This window comes from Euprymna scolopes, chromosome 27, assembly GCF_053919585.1.
Source record: "Euprymna scolopes isolate OS-2025 chromosome 27, ASM5391958v1, whole genome shotgun sequence".
NCBI lineage: Eukaryota > Metazoa > Mollusca > Cephalopoda > Sepiida > Sepiolidae > Euprymna > Euprymna scolopes.
Genome location: NC_136508.1, coordinates 35,882,372 through 35,903,727, shown reverse-complemented (window position 1 = coordinate 35,903,727; position 21,356 = coordinate 35,882,372). Strand labels below are relative to the sequence as shown.

The 21,356-nt window shown below is 32.7% G+C and overlaps 1 protein-coding gene across 40 annotated transcripts in view; it reads right to left on the bottom strand.

Annotated features, from left to right (window-relative positions):
• Positions 1-15,194: 15,194 nt before the first annotated feature.
• LOC145248812 (rho guanine nucleotide exchange factor 11-like) overlaps positions 15,195-21,356 on the bottom strand; it is a 609,361-nt gene continuing 603,199 nt past the window's right edge. For all 40 annotated transcript variants that reach the window (XM_080110472.1, XM_080110474.1, XM_080110473.1 and 37 more), the window contains 2 exons: positions 19,740-19,980; positions 15,195-15,726 (listed from right to left, as the gene is read on the bottom strand). In XM_080110472.1, coding sequence (XP_079966598.1) covers positions 15,335-15,726; positions 19,740-19,980 — 633 coding nt within the window. In that variant the 3' untranslated portion in view covers positions 15,195-15,334. The remainder of the gene's footprint in view (positions 15,727-19,739; positions 19,981-21,356) is intronic.

Genomic DNA, 21,356 nt, shown 5'->3' with positions numbered 1-21,356 from the left:
AACAGGCATATTTTTGTCATTAGTGCTATTCGAGGTGCAGCCATAAACAGCTGTGTTGTCTATGTAAATGTTAATGAATGACCTCAGGATATAATTTATTTGATGCTTTTGCAACGTCACCTGACAGCATGCCCCCCCCCTCCAGTTTCTATAATGCAGTTGCATGGATGGGTGGCTAAAAACATGAGATGGCAGGAATTAAATGTAAAATGGTAGGCTCCCTCTACCATGCTAGAAAATTACTCACAATAAAGAGTATTCTGTATTTTTACAAAACCGCAATTCACCCATGAATATTATCGCCACATTTGCGTTGATGCATCTACCACTAGTCTCTCGCTTTTTGACAGGGTCCAAAAAAATAAGACTCAAATCTAATAGGTCCAGCACTATCAGGCAAGCTCCAACCTCTGTCCCATCACTGCAATATCGCATCCCTGTGCCTGTTTTGCAAGTACTTTAATGGAATGTTCTCTCATGAACTCATAGCACTTGTGCCTCCTCGACGTACATATCCCAAATGACCTGACAAGCAGCAAAATCTGACCCCTTCATTGTAGAGAACCTTACATGCCAAAAAGCCTTCTACCCTAATAGCTTCTTCCTTCAGACTGACAGACTTTGGAATTTCTTTTCTGTGTCCTGCTTCCCTGACTGTACTAACATGCACAATTTAAATGTATTGTGAACAGATGTCTTGCTGTTCAACTCCCCACAGTCCCCTGTTACACATGATCAAAACTAGTACATTCACGTGGCAATATGCCTTGTTTGGGTTGAAAAAGAGTAAAAAAAATTCTGAGATAAAAGATCTGAAGTTATTCCAACTGACCCTTAAATATTGGTGTGAGACATACCCGTCTTTCCTCCAACAATCGCTGTTTATTGTGGTTTTCTATTTGTCTTCATTTCTTCAGCTAGTTCTTCTTCTGGCCATGTCATCATCGCTCACATTGGTGATTGCCGAAGATGCGAACACTAGCTCACAAGTATAAGAATAATATCGAATAATGCAAGAGAAACAAAAGCAAACACAGACTTAGACACATTCTGTAGATATCAGGGCTTGTGTGACATCATCGCAATAAAAGACCCTCTAAACACCAACGTCCACATCTTAGTTATCTGTCGAGGTCACTCTCTTGATTTGCTCTGAACTACAAATTGTCATCAACGATTGCCAACTCAAAACTGTTAGTAAACTAACTCTAAATATATTGGCTTCTATGTCCGGTCTTTTATCTTAGTCACCATCAAACTTTGATTAATAGAAACTGACCACTTCTGTTCTTGTTCTATCAGCCACTCCCAGCTGGCTATTTGGAAACTGACCACCGATCATGAGGCATGTTTCTGTCTCTGGAGAGTTCAAAAGACCTCAACAACCCCCATTGTTTTTTTTTTTTTTATTAATCTTACTCCCTCTAAGTTTCCAAAAAGGAATCTCCAATCTAATAAGATCCACACTATCAGGTAAGCTCCAACCCCTGTCCCATCAATGCAATGTTGCATCCCTGTACCTATTTTACAAGTACTTTTATGGAATATGCTCTGATGTACCCATTGAACTAGTATGCTCGCGATCTACATATTCCTGATCAATTTGAAAAGCAGCAAAATCCCACCCTTTCACTGTTGAAGCTTTTAGATGCCAGAAAACCTTCTACTCTAAAAGTTTTTCCCTTGGACTCCTAGACATTGGAACTTCTTCCCCTATTTCCTGTTTCCCTGACATACATAATTTTAAATGCACTATGAAAAGACATCTTGCTGCTCAACTCCCTACAGTCATGGTCCCAAATATTAGCTTCCTTACATTCCAAGTAAGAATCTATACTCCTATATTTCTTTTGTGTGCATATTGATATTCATATTAAAAACCATTTTTTCTATTTATTTAAAAAGAAAATATAACTTTGTTATATATGGGTCGTAGAATTGCATTCACTAGCATAAAATCTAGCTAATTTTCATATTCTTTTAAACATTCATTTTAATTAATTCTCTATTAGCTTTTTCGGTTTTCTTATGGGATGATAATCTTTAGTTAACTATTACGTGTAATTATATTCATGCAGATATTCTACATGATTTATACTTGCATAATATTTGCGTAAAAAGGTTATAGTAAACACAAACTGATTTCTATATATTTTATGTATGCGTATATATATTTAAAAAAAAAATTGCCTTTTAAACTCCTCTGTCAGTTTTTGGTCTACAGACATGAAACTTAATATATAGGGCATTCGAACCCATGTGAAACTTTATATTTGGCTTTTAGCTGGGGAAAATTGGTGCAAACGTGGGAAAATGATAAAAATGGAATTGGGCAGGTGAAGGTCGAATGGCAGCATTACGAATATGTGTGTGTGTGTGTTTGTGTTTGTGTGTGTGTGTTTGTGTGTCCACTTTTTTTGTATGTCCGACAAAGGCTTTTTTTCAGGACGGGGCGCTCGGTGAGGTTACCATTTCTTAGAACTTTTTATATACTTCCTAGATTATAATATCTCCGATTTATGAAAGGTGGTTGTAAATATCTTTTATTTGAGTGACTTTTATTTTATAATATTTGCGCACTATTTTGCCTTCTTGCGTGTTTGTTCATATTTTTTGTATAAAAGCAAAACTAAATCAAAAGTGAAGGCACATTCTTGACCTTTCGGGCCGGACATCCAGAAAGCAATTAGCTGTGATCACTGTGGGGAAAATCAGACAATTGCTATTCATTTGCTATTCATTTGGACACTTGGGAGCGACCTCGTGGTGAAGAAAATAAATACCACAAGCGATTTCATTTCTTCGCCAACACCTGACCTAATTATCAGCTAAATTTAAATGCTTTTCATTTCCTTTGTCGTCATAGCGCAGTGGTAAGATCTCAGGTTTTCCGCCTTTGCGTCACGAGTTTGAAGCTGCCTGCCTACTAACACTTTTTTTTCCAAACACTCCGGGTAATGCCGGGCACCCCCACTAGTCTATATATATAAAAGGCAAAATGTGTGTGACCATTTCGTGTATGTCTCGCAAAGGCTTCTTTTGCACACGCTCCCGGGGGGGGGGGAATACGATCACTTAGAACTATTTATATACCCGCTAGATAATAATATCTACGATTTGGGAACGCGCATCGCCTCTAGATTTATTTACGTCGACTTTTATGAGATTCGCGCTATTTCGCTCTGTCCCCTGTTTGTCCTGCTTTTTAGTATAAATAAAGTGAAACTAAATTCAAACGGAAGTGTTCTCGGCATCGCGCCGGGAAGCGTCCAGAAGCAATCAGCTTATATCAGATAATTGCTATTCAATCTGGACAATGGGTAGCTGGTTTCCCCTTCCCCAACATCTGTTGGGGAAAAAACCAGTCAAAGTTGGGTAAACAACCCCAAACGCTGCTTCGCAGCAAAAGTTAACTGTGTAACTTCTATTTGACCTCATTAATTAGGTCAAATACAGCAGCAGAGTTAACTTTTATTGTGGCCACCTGTTTTTAATAATTAAATAAATAAATTCAAACGTGTTTTGTTGTATGTTGCCGGTGGCCCAGTGGTTAACAAACTATTTTTTTATTTTACCCCCCCCCACGGAGTTTTGATTTACCCAAAACCACACACACCTCAAAACACCCGGGCATCGCCGGGTACCCCCGCTAGTCTAATATATAAAGGGCAAAATGGGTGCGAGAAAGCGGGAAGCTTAACCGGCCCCAGGCCAACTTTAAAAGCAATGTTCATTTCTGCACATGCGTGGCGACTCCTATGATTCTTAAGTTAATTACCAACTCATTGAAGCCACTTTCCTCTTTGACCAAATGGTTAGCGAGGAAAACTAATTACCCTATGTTTTCGAGTTTCATCCCACCTCTCTCTCTATTTTTTTTTTGTTTTTTATTTCATCCGTGTGCCAATATTCTCCATCCGAGCAAAAGTTAATTACCAACTCATTGAATTCGCCATTCTCTTTGACCTAATTGTTAGCGTGGAAAACTAATTACCCACCTCTGCTGAGTAGTCCTTCTAGTCTATATATATAAAAGGCAAAATGTGTGTGACCATTTCGTGTATGTCTTCAAAAGGCTTTTCGGGTTCGTTACTATTGCTTACAACTGTTTATATGGGTCCTATATCATAATATGTAGGATTTGGGAACGCGGGTTTGTTGTTCCTTTGTTATTTATTTTTTCTAAAATCCGATTGCTGCATCGGAAAGGCCAGTTAAAAATACATAATATACTTTGTTATTTTCTTTAATTTAATCCCTTTTTTAGAATTTATTAGACAAAATTTAACTTTTATTTTACCGTGCCAATAAATATGATCATCACTGTATATATATATATATATCGATCCTGGCTTGAGGTAGTTGCATGTCTAGCCACACTGATGAGCTGTGAAACAGTACTGTATGTGGATAACTATATATATATATATATATATATGTATATATATAAATATATATAGTAAGTTATAAAATATATATGGCGATTAAGCTACACTGAATATTCTGCATTTCATCCACTCTAGGATTCTTCAGGCTTATGCGAGAATTTTGTGGTTGTCTCACATTTTTATATATGCACCTTCTATTGAGTTTTTTGTTAACCAATCAGCTTTCTAGTATCTACAGTACCCTTCTTAATCAGCTAATGAGCAGGCGCTTACAGGACAAAGGCCCATTTGACCTCTGGTTGACCCGTTCCTTTGTGTTTGCTATTTAGCATAGATATGTAGTGTCTTGACCTGTTTTAAATCTAGGTGAAGTTTGTTTTATTTAATATGCTATTATATACATATATATATATATATGTGTGTGTGTGTGTGTGTGTGTGATAGTTTATGTATATGCATGTTTATTTATTTATTTTATTTGTTTATTATATATTTTATAACTTGTTAACTAGGTCTACCTACGTACTGAGCAATGTTGAAGTAAATACTTAAAGTTTATGCATAAATTTATACTTTCATATATTAATTTATGTGAGTAAACGAAGTAGTTATATATATATATATATAGTTACTGGTGTAAATTGGGTAGAATTTAATTGTTTATGGGGGCAGCACAACAAGAACTTGTTTACACTGGATTCAAAGGCTACCATGTTGTATTCAACCGGGAAGCAGGACAGCGGAATACTGTTCCACAGGCAGGCAGTTTTGAGAAAGAAGTTTTGTTCATGGAATGTACATTTAGATTTAGACACAAATAGATAGTAGGGAAAATCGTTTATAATAGTTGTAGCTAGTCGAGTGTTTTTTTTTATAAAAATTTGGCAAGGATGAACCATAGATCGAAGTTCAGTTGAGTACCTGCCATGAAAATAACATTGCAATGTCTCTTCTCATAAATTATTACTAGTGGAAGGATTTTTGTTTCTGAATTTTTAAGATGAGGATTGATCGTTCATATTGTTTGGATTCTTCAGACTGATGTTTGCAAGAATGGTAGCATAATGGATAAAGTACTTGGTAATATACAGTTGTAAAAATTACCCTTCTTGTGGTTGAAGGTTCAATCCTCAGTGTGGACAATACTCAAAAATACAATTGAAAATTATTTGAAAGTTCTACCCAGTCATAACTGAGACGTGAATTAAATAAAGGGTTCCATTTGAAATACCATGTAGATTCCTGGAGTTTGACAGAAAGATTCCCAATTTCAACAAGATACACCCGAAGAAAGTCAGCGGTTACATTGATCGAAACATTTTGAAAATAACACTAAAGATAAGAACAGTAGTTTGAAGAATACAAATAGTGGAAAAATATTTCTTTCTTTTTTTTTTGGTAAGGTCTATACAGTCAAAGCCGTTAACATTTCAAATGGCCTAGTCAAATGCTTTGGTGACAGACTCCACGGCCTTGGGAACAACAGCAAAAGAAAAATTTTTGAAATAAAAGACATGAGCAAATGAACACAAAAAAATACAATAAAAAGTTAAAAAACAAAAAACAAAACAAAAAAAAAAACTGTGATACTTGTTTTTATTTCGTATTAATACTTATACAATTTTGTGTTGTTTTTCATGTCTATTATACATCGTGTTGATATCTATATACAAAGTTCACCAAAAGTAGAAGGGGTTGGCACATTAAAGTACTCCCCCTCAAGTGGCGGGGGTTGGTAGGGGGCGGGCCCCCTTGGCACAAATAACTTTAAGCAGAGCAGGGCAGCACAACTGAACAGTACCAGTGTTTACTGATAGAGGAAGAAAGAAAGTAATAAATAGGGATTTGTTCTCTCTCTCGCTGTCTCTTTCCCCCCTCTCCCTCTCTCTCTTGCTGTCTTTCTCCCCTCCTCCTCCTCCTCCTCTCTCAGAGAGAAATTGATCAATTGTTTCTTTATTCTTTTTATGAGGAGATAAAATATAAAAAGAAGCCACGATTTTAATTTCATTTTAATAAAAAAAAAAAAAAAACTTTTAGAGTTATCAACCTGATGAAAAAAAAAATATTTATATTACTTGTATTTATTAGACTATTGTTCTCATCTTGATTGTTATTTGTGCAATGTTTCGGTCGGTTTGGCCTTCAACAGTCTTCAGGCATGTTGGTTGTTGCTTGGAAAAGAAAGGAGAAAAGTTACGGGCTCTGTAGATATTTTCGTATTCTTGGAATTAGTCTCTGTTTTATGGCTGTGGTTTCGTATGTGCAAAAAAATTGGTAGACACACAGCAATTCTAATAAAGATCAACAGGGGATTATCTCCCTTCCATCACCGAAATTTTAAGGGTGTACATACAATATCTACGGAGCCAGTGATTTTTCTCCTTTCTTTTCCAAACAACCAGCATGCCTAAAGACGGTCAAAGGCCAAACCGACCGGAACGTTGCACAAATAACAATCAAGATGAGAACAATAGTCCGATGAATACAAGTAATATAAATATTAATAGTAATCAGCCCTCAAAAATTCAGAATTGTTAAAGAAATACTCTCTGATTATACATATACATATATAAGATTTTTATAGGCGTGTATGTATATATATATATATATATATATATATTAGTTGGGGATAACAGGGTTATTATTTGTATTATATATTTTATGTTATAATCATCTTTTCTTTTTCTGACTATTTTTCAGCTGATGTGTGATCCATCTTTCTCAGGGAATCATGTTCATATAAAGTGATGTTTTTTTTGTTTAAAAAATAAAGTGAATGCTGTTATTTGTGAGGTTTTCTACACCTTTGAAAAATATCACTGTTGATGAACAATGCGCCAAAAAATCAGATGGAAGGTACATCAGTTGAAGTGTAAACAATAAATCCATGGCCATGTTGAGGGCAACAATTTGATTACAAATAACTACAAGTAATTCATAGAAATGTATTTGTTGCTTAGATCACAAGGATTTGGTTTATAGTTTTTATGTAAATCTATATATTTAAAAAAAAAAAAAAAAAACAACTTTGGAAGCAATTTCTGGAAATAACCCCCCCTCCCATCCCGCCCGATAATCTTTGATTTACTTAACGAGCTATGAATTTATTTGTCACCATAGGTAAAAAAAAAAAAAAAAAAAAAAAAAAAATTAATGATTGTTAGCACATTGGAAACATCACATGAATTGTTAAAGGATAGGTGGGTTTGTATGTAGATCTTCTGAATGTATGCGTAATGTTTGACAAACACTGCATGAAAGGTGAAGCTAAGAAAAGAGCACTAGGAAAGGAATGATATACAAAGATTTCAACTAGAGAAATTTTTTTTGATAAAAAAAAGATCAGTTTTATTTAAAGTTATTTTTATTTTTAGATGGCAATTTTTTTTTTTTTTTTAGATGGCATATTTCCAAGAAATATTGGCAGTGAATGAGGCAGTGAGAAAGATAAGAAATATGTGGGTGGGGGTGTGAGAAAATAGGTTCTTAATTTCCTCCAGCCTTCAAATTTCATATCAAGACATCTTTTAGATTTAAGGATCAAAACTTTTAAAGAATTACCTAAATGCCGATATTAAAAAAGAATAACGTCTATTCTTTCTTTTTTTTCTGTTTTTTTTTTTTTTAGTCCAAATTACTGAGAAAAAAGCTTCTCATTTGAAAGAGAATCAGGGACTTGTATGGAAGCAAATATTTGAAGCTACAACAGCAACAGCGATGAAAAGAGAGAAAGTTTTGTTTTTTGTTTTTTTTTTCTCTGGTGATGGGAAAATAATACTTGAAAGAATGAATCTTCTAAAAGTTTGAAGAAAAATTTTAACTGGAGGAAAAAAAAGGCGGGGTGTGTGGGGGGGGGGTAATGAGAAATGGCAATAAGAAAATGGCAAGAAATTTTGGAAAGTGAGCCATGATGATACCAACAAAAAACAATATGAAAGATGAAGGTTTATTTTTATTTTTTTGTAAATGTAGAGAAAATTATGTTAAGTGTCAGCCATATAGAAAATAGACTAAATTATGATTTTAAAACAGAAAAAGCTAATCCAAAGAATAAACCATTGTCCTAACAAAGATCTGAGAGATAGAGAGAGAGGAGGGGAAGAGACAGGTCAAAGAGCAGAGAACTGCCCACAAAGTCTGGTCAGTACAGGCCAAAGTGGCTGCTCAAAATCAGTTTTATTGCAATTTTTTTTTTTATTATTATTCCAGATAATCTGACGCATTTAAAAAAAAAAAAAAAACATTTTCTTTCTTTCTATAAAAAAAGATTCAAGATATTTGTTTTCTCTAAATAATAATAATTAAAAAAAAAACAAAAAAAAAAACGCGTACATTAATAAAAGTTTTTTTTTTTTTTCTTTAGTATAACAAATTATCATGCATTATACTATTTTGGAAGTAGGAATCAGGCATTTATAATTTTGCCCAAATTGTAGGTTCAGGAGGGAACGGGGAGAACAAGCAGAAATAAGTTGAATCAAAAGACTTCTTAGAAAATGGCTGGGGTGGGGGTTAAAAAAAAAAAAAAAAGAAATATTCAAAGCTTTAGTCCAGCATTAAGTGAACTTTATATATATATTATATTTGAGGGGATTTATTATACTACTATTCATACAAACACGCACATGGACATCACATTGTTGAGTGAATACGTGCGAGAGAGAGAGAGAGTTTGTATGTATACTTGCGTGGATACATACGCATGTCCTTATATACGTAAACATTTACATAAACATGTATATCTGCATATATGAAGGCATTAATATGTACGTAAGTGTGTGTGTATATGCATTTATAAAACACGCACACAGGGGTTTGCATGTGAGAGTGTGTGTGTGCACGCACGCGCACGTGTGTGTGTGTGTGTAGACATATACATACAAAAAGAAAGAAAAGATGTATTTATATAAATCTATAATATACACATGTATGTATATATGCACGAGTATGTATGCTGATGTGTGAACAACATCTGTTGTGCACATCTATGTACAAAAAAATTACATAACCCGATAATTCCCATCAGAGTCAAAAGCTGATGACTCGACTCGGAAGGTAAGAGTACGTTTGGTTCTTATTTAATATTCAACCTAATTTTTTTTAAATAAGTAAAATAAAAAATAACTACCAAAAAATCTTTGAGATACGTACACTGTAGCAGAACAGAAAATGTCATATTAAAAAAAAAAAAAAAATGCGTACATTGAGCAAGTAGTTTTATTTTTATAAGAAAAATCATTTTTAAACGATTTAAAGTGATTAATCTGAAATTGGTAGCATTATAAGGCTGATTTCGCAAGTTCGAATTATTGTGGATTTATCTGCCAGTTTTTTCTTTTTATTCAAGATTGCGATGTGAGACAGTCCCTTTTTGCTTCATCAAAAAATATAATTTTCTTAGTTAAACATAAATCTACTTGATCGATTGACATGATTTTCGGAACATGACATCTTCGTTCTGTGATGGGTGTGCACATCATAAAGATTTTTCTGCACTTTTGATTCTTTTTTTAGTTGGATTAAATTCAAAATGAGAATCTGTAATGCGAGGGTCTGCGTGTGCATGACAACGAACGGAACAGAAGATTATTTAAAAGCAATTACAGATCAACCCAAATGAAAGGTTATATATCAGCGTTTGTGTATTGTGTTTTAGCAGCTTCGGCTATTAGCCAAATTTATTTTTCTTTAACAGAAAAGAGAGTAAAAAAAAAAAACAAGCGAGGCATCTTGTCTTTAAGATAGAACGGTTAATTCGTCTTGACACTGTGAACCTGCCAGTGAGTTAGGGGATGAGAGGGAAGAGAAAAAAGTGGGTGCTTATTTAGCATTTGACTTGATTAAAAAAATAAAATATACAAAAATCTTAATGATGCACATACTCGTCATAAAACAAAGATGTCATATTCCAAAATTCATGTAAAATAATCAAGTAGTTGTTTTTTTAATATATAAAATCAATTTTTTAGGAGTTTCAACGATTTTAATAGTAAATTGTATCCATTACGAGGATGATTTTGATCTTGATTTCTACCCCTTATTTTTAAAACATAGATGATCACAAAATAGTGTCTCACTTCTTAATAAAATTTGATTTCTTAGTAAAAAAAAACAAAACAAAACAAAAACTACAGTTTAGGTGATTTCTGGAATATGACAACTTTATTCCATGCCGGCTGATAAATATTTTGTTTGTTATTTTTAATTAGGTTCAATTCTGAAATAAGAACTAACTTTTTTTTCTCTCTGCACCCACCCCTAACACACTAGGAGGTTGTATCAAGTGTCCTAAGTAATTAAATTGAATCCTAAAAGTTTTGTGTCCATTTAATAAATTTATAACCAACAAATATTTTTATAGCATTGCTCTCTGCTCGTAGCTGAGAAATAATCTAAGAATAAAAGATTAAAAAAAAAATACAAATTAGAAACAAGAAGAGGGAAGAATGCAATTTTTAATTGCATTTCTTGGTAAAATTGCTAGGGACATGTCCTGTTTAGACAATGGGAAAGACAATGGTGTATAGGAACACCTTGTCATCTATTGTGGCCAGAAGGAAATAACCACAAAATCATGAAATTTGTTTCAAGAATGAGAAAAGTTTCCTCCATGTACATTTGTGACTAGTCTAATATATTTTTTAACTTTTCCAAAGAAAAATTAAAATCCAAACTAATTTCTTTCTTTTTTTTTATCAATAAATAAATAAATAAATAAATAAATAATAATTCAAAAGGGAAGATGAATTTTGAATAAAACTTTTTTCAAAAAAAATGTATAAAATAACCAAAGCAATTTTTCATAAAGAGTGAGGTGGGAAAATGCTTTTAAATTTGTGCGTTTCTTTTTTTTATTATTTATTTAATGGTATTGAAACTAAAAGAAAAATAAACTGGAACTAAGAAAAATAAAGAACAAAAAAAAAAAAAAAAAAGTGAAAAAGCAAAAAATATAGATTATATCCATTATTTTTTCTCCTGTTGTCTATAATTCAGGTTTTTCCATTTATAAATTTCTTAAGATTCATATCCCTCCTCCCTAAAAAAAACAAAAAACAAAAAAAAAACACCTCAAATATTGCATATGACTGACATCGAACAAAGTTTCAATTTAATATATCTCAAGGACAGATCTACTTGGATTCTGAATATTGCATCAGGTTAAAACCTTAGAAATATCACTGTAAGTCAATTGCAATATTATTATTACTCCAACTGCCCTGTTTCTAATAGTACTGAGCATTTAATAACACAATACATAGTATTTACCAAATTGATTACAAGCAACCAAATTTGGTAGCATCTTTTATTATATATATATATATATATATATATATATATATATATATATATATATTTAAAAATATTTTTAAATATTAATCTTTAATTTTTAAATTGATTTCCCAACCATTGTCACAGATATATGCTATAAAAAAAATCTATGGAAATTTCTGACTGAATGCCAACATTTAATCCTGTTCATTGCTAAACCTTTTGTTCCAAAAAGTAAAAGATTAGGTACACACTATGGTCTAGTGTTTCCCTTTTAATTTTCAGAATATATATATATATATATATATATATATATATATATATATATATATATACACACACACACACACAAACTGACAATTGTAAGAATCTGCTTTTTTGACCGGTTCACAGTTTTTGATTTGCACCTGCATACAATACTCAATACCTTCTCAGATAGAGCTAAATATTACGTTAAAAAGATTTCTCTATATAGTGTTACCATGGTTTCATCCACAAGTACAGTTGTCGTATGGTCTAATCTCCAGGGTTGGGACCAAATTCACCATCGTTGTTATACAAGACAGAAGGACAACAAATAGTAAATTCGATCCCAACGAAGGAGGTTAGAATCCCGATGATAATGTACACGTGAAACTATGGTAACAGTATACAAAACAACTTTTATTGTAATATATCTATAGTAGTATAAAAATATACCTATTGCAAATGGGTTACACAGAAACTGTGTGTTTAACTTGAATAAAGGAGTCAGTTAAGCTAACTGCAAGAGTTAAAATTCTACCACCTCAGTTATAAGCAAATATTGATTTTGTTTGAATTCGATTTGCACTTCTTAATAGTTATTACTGTAAATGTGGGAAAAAAAAAAAAATTTAAGTTGAGACATAAAAATGTAAGACTACAAGAACATTGGAAATGCGTAATAAGAGAACAAATTGAAAAGTCAGGAATGGCTGATCACAGATGAACAGAAAATGGAAGCCATGTTCCATTATGGAAGGAAGTGAAAAATTATAGACAGCGAAGAATTGAGGATAAAAAAACATCAATGCATATGTTGGGTGGCAACAGCCTCATAAGTAGATCTAATATAGAATTGAATACAATATGATAACCAGTAAGTATAAATAGTAAAATGCAACCTGAGTAATAGTATATGTGGCTAGTAAACATCCCAAAGCCAAAGATGTATCTATTTCACACTCAGTGTTTGAATATGGTGCTATAAAAATTAACGTCATGGGCTTTGAATTCCAACAGATTTTTCTTCTTCAGAAGAATAAAACAGCCAACTTATCCTCTCATGATTTAGATCTTTTTACTCTTATGACTTTCCTCCTCCAACTGTTTTTCTTTTCTTTTTCTTTTTTTTTCAAGGAACATAAATCTATCTCTGATGAGTTGTTTGGTGAATTTCCACCATTCAAAAAAACCCGTGTAAGACACACCATATTAACAATAAAACATTACGAGTGTGAAATAAATACATCTTTTGGCTTTGGAATGTTTACTAGCAATATATATGCTCTGAAAGTGTAAATCCATTTTTATTGAGCTTAATTGTGGGTCACTAATTTGAAAATTTTTTTATTGAACATATACATTAAAAGTATATTTTTTGTAATCTAACATGTGTGTGTGTGTGTGTGTGTATATATATATATATATATATATATATATATATACACACACACACACACACACAATGCATCAAGTTGTAGAAGTAAGTAGTAACACTACACAAACAAGATAGGTTTATGGTCTCCATAAATCTATACTAGAATTGTCCACATGGACACATGGCCTCACAATTAATAACATTGGTTAACAAGTGATAGACTTCAGGAGGTTGATAGTTCAATCCTCACTACAGGTGATAGTGATTTAGAATAATAAAAATCATCATTTCTACCCTATCATGGCTGGCAGTATGACAACAGTCTGCCTAAACAGATTAAATAAAGGGTTCAGTTTGAAATTCCATATAAGTTGTAGAGTTCGACAAAGGTTTCTAAATTCAAATTGAAGGTTAATACATTTAAATTGAAGGGTCACTAGTTTGAAAAAATGCATCTGAAAAGCAGATCAGAAGTTACATCAGCCAAAACATTGTGAAATATAACAGCCTAGACAAGAACAGCAATTTGAAATTATGATCTATTAAAAACCTTCAAGCCAATTTGAATTAACCACTTTTAGGTTTTATTGTCCACATATACTTTTCCTGGTTTTTATTGCCTATATATTGTTTCAGTGTGTGTGTGTGTGTGTGTGTGTGTGTGTGTGTGTGTGTGTGAGGGTATTGCCTATATAAAACATATTTCTCACAAATTTCAAATAATTTCTCCTAATTACACTGACTTCTTATTCAGAAATGGTTTATATAGGCTATAAAAACCCATAGCAAAAATTCAACTGGAATAATTGTCAGGAGTAGAGGAAGATGAGTTTGAATGTTTTCTACAGAGAATAATAACCAACCAATTTAGGCAGTAGGAACCGAATTTAAAAAGCAAAATATTTGCTCAGAAAAGGGATAGTAGAATTTCAAATTTCATCATCAGCTTTAAAAAAAAAAATGTTTCGGTGGAATGAAACATGTTTCTATGTAGCTCATTTGCCATGAGTATATTTTTTTTTACACTAAGCTCTGCTCATGTATTGAGCACTGTTGAAGTAAATACTGAAATAAAAAATATATACGTAATATATTAATTTATAAGTGTATATATATATATATATCAAATAATTATATACATTATATATATATTTCAAAAGTCAGTTTTTAAAAGTGCAGGGCCATTTAGGTCTATACTAGTAAAAATCTTTCTCCTTTAGAGTATTTTATTTTGTTTCACTTGACCAAATTTATATGAATCATTGTCAAATATCTTTTTCACCATTTATATCTATCATTCATATACATATATATATATATATATATATATATATACACATGCTGAAACAATAAAAGAATTATGCCATCCATTATAAAAAAAAAACCAGATGAACTGTGACCATATTATATATTTATATATATATATATTAGGGTGTAGTTCATCTATGCTCTTTTTTATATTTCATGGTGTCACACTTTTGTTAATTCAGCATATATATAAATATATATATATATATATATATTCACCAAGTTATAAGTGTTCAAGAGTGATAACTCATGAATTTAACAAGGTTATCAAGAATGCTCAATAAAAGAAGAGCAAGATATATTTTTATGAATATAAACAAATTTCCAAGGTCGCGACACTGGACACGCTAATGTTTTGGACAGATGGTCGGTTAAAACCAAACCAAAAAGATTTTGAGGACTGTTTTTTTCTGTAGAAAGCAACCCTTTTTTTTTTTTTTTAAGTCGCCTGAGAAGAACTTCTGGTTTTAACCTACCATGTGTACGAAATATTAGCATGTCCAGTGTCGTGACATTGTAAATTTGTTTATATTAATAAAAATAAAGATATATATATATATATATATATATATATATATATATATATAAAGATATATTGTGAAAAAGCTATTTGGCAATAAAACATTTAGATTTGGTCAATTGAAATGGAATAAAATGAATATCCTAAAGGGAAAAAAATATATATCTCATGTTCCTCAAGACTTTTCTTGCAGTTTTATATGTGAATAGAATCAAAAATAAAGCCTCAAATTTGTAGAGACTCTAAATTTGCATTTGAAAATTCTGTGGACTGATGTTGTAATATTGCTTCTGGTTCCTGCACAGTGTTAGTGTCATCACAGCTACTGGAGAGGCTACTGGCATTCAGTTGAGTTGCTGAACATTCTAATGAGCTATCGTCTTGCGAAACTATGTCGTCATTCGCTTGACACATGGTTTCGGCCACGCCGCTTGTTGGTGTCGTCTGACTAATGCTCGCCTGTTCCACTAAATCAGTAGAGACATCTTCAAAAGATTCGTTATCACTTTCTACCGAATCTTTTAATGGTGCTGCTGTTGCTGGCTGATCAGAATTGTTTGCCGATATCTGGAGAGAATGTGGCACATCTTGGTTGAGACTGAAGATCATTTTTCTACCTGCAAGAAGAAGATCAGGATGAATAATGAACACCATCGTGGAAAATAAAATATAAATAAAAAATTTCTTTTTTAATTCTGATAAATGAACTCAATTTTTTTTTATTGCACATTGCCACTTTGATGTAGGGGCTACTATCAGGGACATAAGCTACAGGGATACTATGTAGGGAGTTGGGCAGCAAGATGTCTGTTCACATTACACTTGAACTTCTGCATGTCAGTACAGTTGGGGAAACAAGGACCCGGAAGGGAGTTCCAAAGTCTAGCAGTTCTGTGGAAGAAACTACTGGAGTAGAAAGCTCTCTGACATCTAGGGATCGCTACTGTGTAGGGGTGGGATTTAGCTGCTTGTCAAGGTTTGTCGGCGGTATTTATGTCGAGGGTGTACAAGTGCTTGCAGTTCGTCAGAGCATTCACCATTAAAATACTTGTAAAACAGGCAGAAGGATGCAACATTTCGTCGATGGGATAGACGCTGAAGCTTAGATGTCAGTTCAGGACCTATCAGGTCGGTGACTCTCTTTTGAACCCTGTCCAGGAGTGAGAGACTAGTAACAGACGCACCAGCCCAAATCCTGTCAAATGATTATTAGTGTTAGAACGATTAATCAAAATCAGAAATTTAAAAAAAAAAAAAAAAAAAAGAACTTTTGTGGGTATCAAAACTTTTTTTTTACCTATTTTCCAATTCGAAAGATTTTTTTTTTGTTTCATTTTTGTTTAAAACTCCATTTTCCATTACTAGTGATGAAACGATAAATATTTACTGATTTTAAATCTACCAGTAAAACTCCATTTTCCATTGCTAGTGATGAAACGATAAATATTTACTGATTTTAAATCTACCAGTAAAACTCCATTTTCCATTGCTAGTGATGAAACGATAAATATTTACTGATTTTAAATCTACCAGTAAAACTCCATTTTCCATTGCTAGTGATGAAACGATAAATATTTACTGATTTTAAATCTACCAGTAAAACTCCATTTTCCATTGCTAGTGATAAAACGATAAATATTTACTGATTTTAAATCTACCAGTAAAACTAAAATCTGTAGATCACCTCCTCACACAAGTGCCTTTTTAAGTTTTCAAAAATATATGCCCGTATTATACGAGTATTTACGATAATCCAATCCCCAAAACTTACGACAACTCTATAGCTTAAGTATTTAAAAAGAATCAAAATCTGTAATTGTATCAGAATTGGGAAAATATATTGGAATCGTCCCCTCATTAGTGATTATGCTCTCAATAACTGACATTAACCACTTAGCCACTGATTGAGTTTAACTTGAAAATCTTATTTAAAAAAAAAAAAAAAAAATGTCCCTCCCCCCAACCTTACCCTCAACTATATCAGCAAAAACAAATCACATGGGTAAAGAAAAACATTTGTGAGAGAATTTGCTGAAAAAGCACAGAATGTACTTCAGATGGTAGAAAAAATCCAAAGAGGAAGGTTTTATGCGCAGGGTCATGGTGGTATTTCATACTATCAGCCACTTCATGGCACAACTAAGAAGCATGATTGGTTGGTTGGTTGTTGTTTTATGGCATATCAACCTTTTCCAGGTTATTTACTGCCGAATCCAGTTATTTTGAAAAAAAATTTTTTAATAGAATATATTTATTGTTTTCAAGACGGTTTCTATTTAACCAATAGTTGGGACCCCAACAGGTACTACCACTCCGGGTCAGAGTGAACCTGGGAGCAATGGCAATTAAGGGGTGGCTCCACACTCCCCAAAGCCCGCAAGCTGGGGCCTCACCATCGGATATAGTTTAAAGTCATATCCAGGACCAAGCATGATTGGAGGCCTATTGACAAATATTGATTCAAAGAGATTTTTTTTAAAACAAAATTAAATCAACTACATTTGAAAATCTGGGTACTTCTGCATTTACTGACATATGGTTTCCACAAAGTTTCTCAGGTGTGCTCGGCTGCTGACAGGAATAACCAGAAGAGGGTGATCACGAAACGTTAAACTGCTACAAGAAAATTATAATGATAAACAGGATAAACATGGAAATAAATAAAATTACAAACTCTAATCCTAACGTGCACGATTAAATTTTTTTTATTTCTTCCAATTTTTAAATTACAAACTCTAATCCTAACGTGTACGATTAAAATTTTTTTTATTTCTTCCAATTTCTAAAAAAAAAAAAGAAAAAAAGTAGCCTCCATAGATTCGTATTAGCTAAAAACAGACAGCACGTTCGTAAAAAATTGAGGAATGCTCAGTCAATCTTTTCCAGTTATTTCTGTCAGTTGCCGAGTGAGCCTGAACCAATTTTATGGAAATCATGGATAGGTAAATGTAGAAGCACCAAAAATGCTTAGAATAAGATTTAGAAAGATGATGCGTTGATAAATAAATTAATAAGTAATAAATAAAAAGGCAGGTTAAGAGGTCTCATAAAAAAAAGGGTGATCATATAATTTTTTTTTTTTTTTTACAAAGGAGTCACCACTTATCAAGGCCTGAATGCCACTCGAGGATAAGGGTTAATGAGTGTACAGTAGTCAATGGAACAATATCATAGCAATCGTTGGTGAAAATTTGGTAAATTAGATTACTTAAAGGGACGGCTCATCAAGAACTTGTTTCCATTGGACTTGAAGACAACCATATTGTAGTCAGCTCAAAAACAGGGAAACAAAAGAATTCTACAGGTGCGCGGTTCTAAGAAAGAAGCTTTGTTCATGGAATCTACGTTAAGGTTTAGGCACAGATAAAGAGTGGGGAAACTTATTGATAGTGGTTTCAACTACAGACGAGTTAGACAATTATTTGCAGTTAAAAAAAAAGAGTTGTGTTTGAAGGCTATAACAATACAGTTTTGTGTGGGAACACAGTGGACATGAGCCAATGAAGTAAAAGGATTATGACAATATTGAAAGAATATTAATAAATGTTAATCATAAAATATTTATCCACCAACATAATGTGTTGAATCAGTATGGTATCATGGTGCAATGTTCTCTAAAGTTTCAAGATATACCTCATCTTCAGAAAAAAAGAGAAAAAATATGTACAAACAACTGGAAGCATGTTTATGCTGGGTGCCAGAAATAATAGGATCACAGTCAAGTAGATTTGCAAACAATGACATTAATGTTTGGTGCATTTAAGGTCAGGAAGCCAATATCTTCAAACAGCCTGAACTGGTCACACCAAAGAATAGTAGGACCCAGTGGAAAGTCTACTGTTTCTTCTCTTTTAACCAAACAAATACTTGTCAGATGAAATATATTATTAAATAAAAATGTTTCCACCTTTTAAGTTCTATATTTTTTACAATTCAAATCAATCAAAAATAATTTGCTTGTTTAAAATTTTAACAATTACATAAATATTATAAAATATATTATTATTATTAAAATAAAAATTTAACAAAAAAATGCAAAGGTTATGTCCTATAACTGTTATAGTTGAGGGGACCGTAGAAGTCTATTCATGATGGTTTATTCGATTTTGGAACAATTCATTTTAAAAAGTTTAAAAATTAGATTTTTGCCAAACAATGACATTTGCTATATCTCAGTTACTTTTTACATTTCAGCTTTGGTGTTCAGACGATCTCACTTTTTCAAATGGGTATGAAAGGTGATAAGGTGCCTATGAACATAAAATGCCTGTTCACCCAGGACAGGCTAAGCTGACATGTCCCATAGCATCCAGGATAACTGAAGACGGTCCGCAGCATCCAAGATAGTTATGGGTAGCCAGTCTCGGGACTAGCAGCAAACACAGTATGTCTAAAGTAGGTTTGCTATCAGTGTGTAACCAAGTATTCAACCAGACTCGCATGCGTCTTTGACAATCTTGGAATGGTTCTAGAGCCATTGCCTTATAGATGAACTTTCTTGCCCAGTTTTATTAGCTTAGACCATGTATTATGTCGTGTGATATTTACATCTTAAATGATGTAAAATTCCTTTTTACAACCCCCCCCCCTCCCCGATAGTTATAAGATTCACAAAAATATAATATTCTACCTTCAGAATCTATTAAATCTGCTTGTTCTGGTACAGTTTCTTCATACTGTTCTGACGCGGAAGACGTGGTAGAGATCATACTGTTAGGGCGGCTGCTGGCATTCAAATTTCCCAGAGGGCTGGGCATGCTGGCAGGAGCTGCACACATAAGGCGTTTGGTTTCTTGCAGTTGTCTAATTTGTTCTTGAGCCGTCTTCAGTTCTTGCCGAAGTTTAATTCTTTCATCATCATGAATTGCCGTCTAAATGAAAAAAGTCATAGAAAATAAAATAGCTGTTAGTTTAGATAAATATTTCAAATATTATTGAAATAAAACAAAAACAAAAAAGAAAAACAAAAAAGAAAAACAAAAAAGAAAAACAAAAAAGAAAAACGTAAAAAAAATGATAAAAGAAAAGATGTAAAATAGAAAATGAAAGAAAAAGAAAAATGAAAGAAAAAGAAAAATGAAAGAAAAAGAAAAATGAAAGAAAAAGGAAAAGAAAAAGGAAAATAAAGAAATGAAAACAAAAAGAAATGAAAAGAAAAAATATGAAACAAATAAAAGAAAAAGAAAATAAAAAACGGAAATAGAAAAGACAGAAACATGAGAAAAAAAGAGAAAGAACGAATAAAAAAAACAAAGAAAAAGAAAAAAAGAAAAATTAAAGAAAAAATGAAAAACATAAGCCGTGAGTGCGTGCCCCCCCCCCTCTGGTGCTGCATGTGAGATGACACCACAAAAAATAGTGAAGAAATGACGAATGTGAGAAGTGTGAAGGATCAGAGAACAATGGCCTCCACATTTTGGCCAAGTTTCAGGAAAATCTAATGGATGGATCAAACGCTATGGAACAAAAAGTGTAATCTTTGCCCATTTTGGAGCATTTTTTTTTACCTCTTTTGAGCCCTTGGGACGCTGAATCCCAGTGTAAATGGATAACGGTGCAGTTTCAGCCCTTAACACATGTATATTTGAGCTGACCACCGTGAAAAAACACTACATAGACATATCAAGTTTTTGTTGAGAAATATGAAAAAAGAGCTACAAAAAGGGGCATTTTAAGCATTAAGTCCCCGAGAACGTGAACCAGAAGTTTGGCAGGGTCACCCATACTGGATTTATATTAAGAACAATGGACTCCGCATTTTGGCTAAGTTTCAGAAAAATCTAATGGATGGATCAAAAGTTATGGGGCAAAATGTGTCATTTTTGGCCATTTTATACCTCTTGAGCACTTAGGAACGCAACAGAAAATTTCGCAAAAATATTCTTTTTACTGTGCACATCTATTTAATGAAATACAATTTGTGGCAAAATTTCAGAAAAAACTAATGGACGGTTATCTGGCAAACGTCCGGACGCCCGTCGCCACTGAAGACACAGGTCCTTTTCCGGTAAATTGGGGGACTAAAAAATGAAAGAAAAAAAGAGAAAAAAGAAAGGAAAAGGAAAAAGGAAAGAAGGAAGAAAGAAAGAAATAAGGAAGAAAGAAAGAAAAAAAGAAAAAATGGAGGAAAAAACAAGGAAAAAAGAAACAAAGAAAAAAGAAAATGAATAAAAAGAAAACGAATAAAAAAATGAAAAAAGAAAATGAATAAAAAAAAAAAAACAGGAAAAGAGAATTAAAAAATATA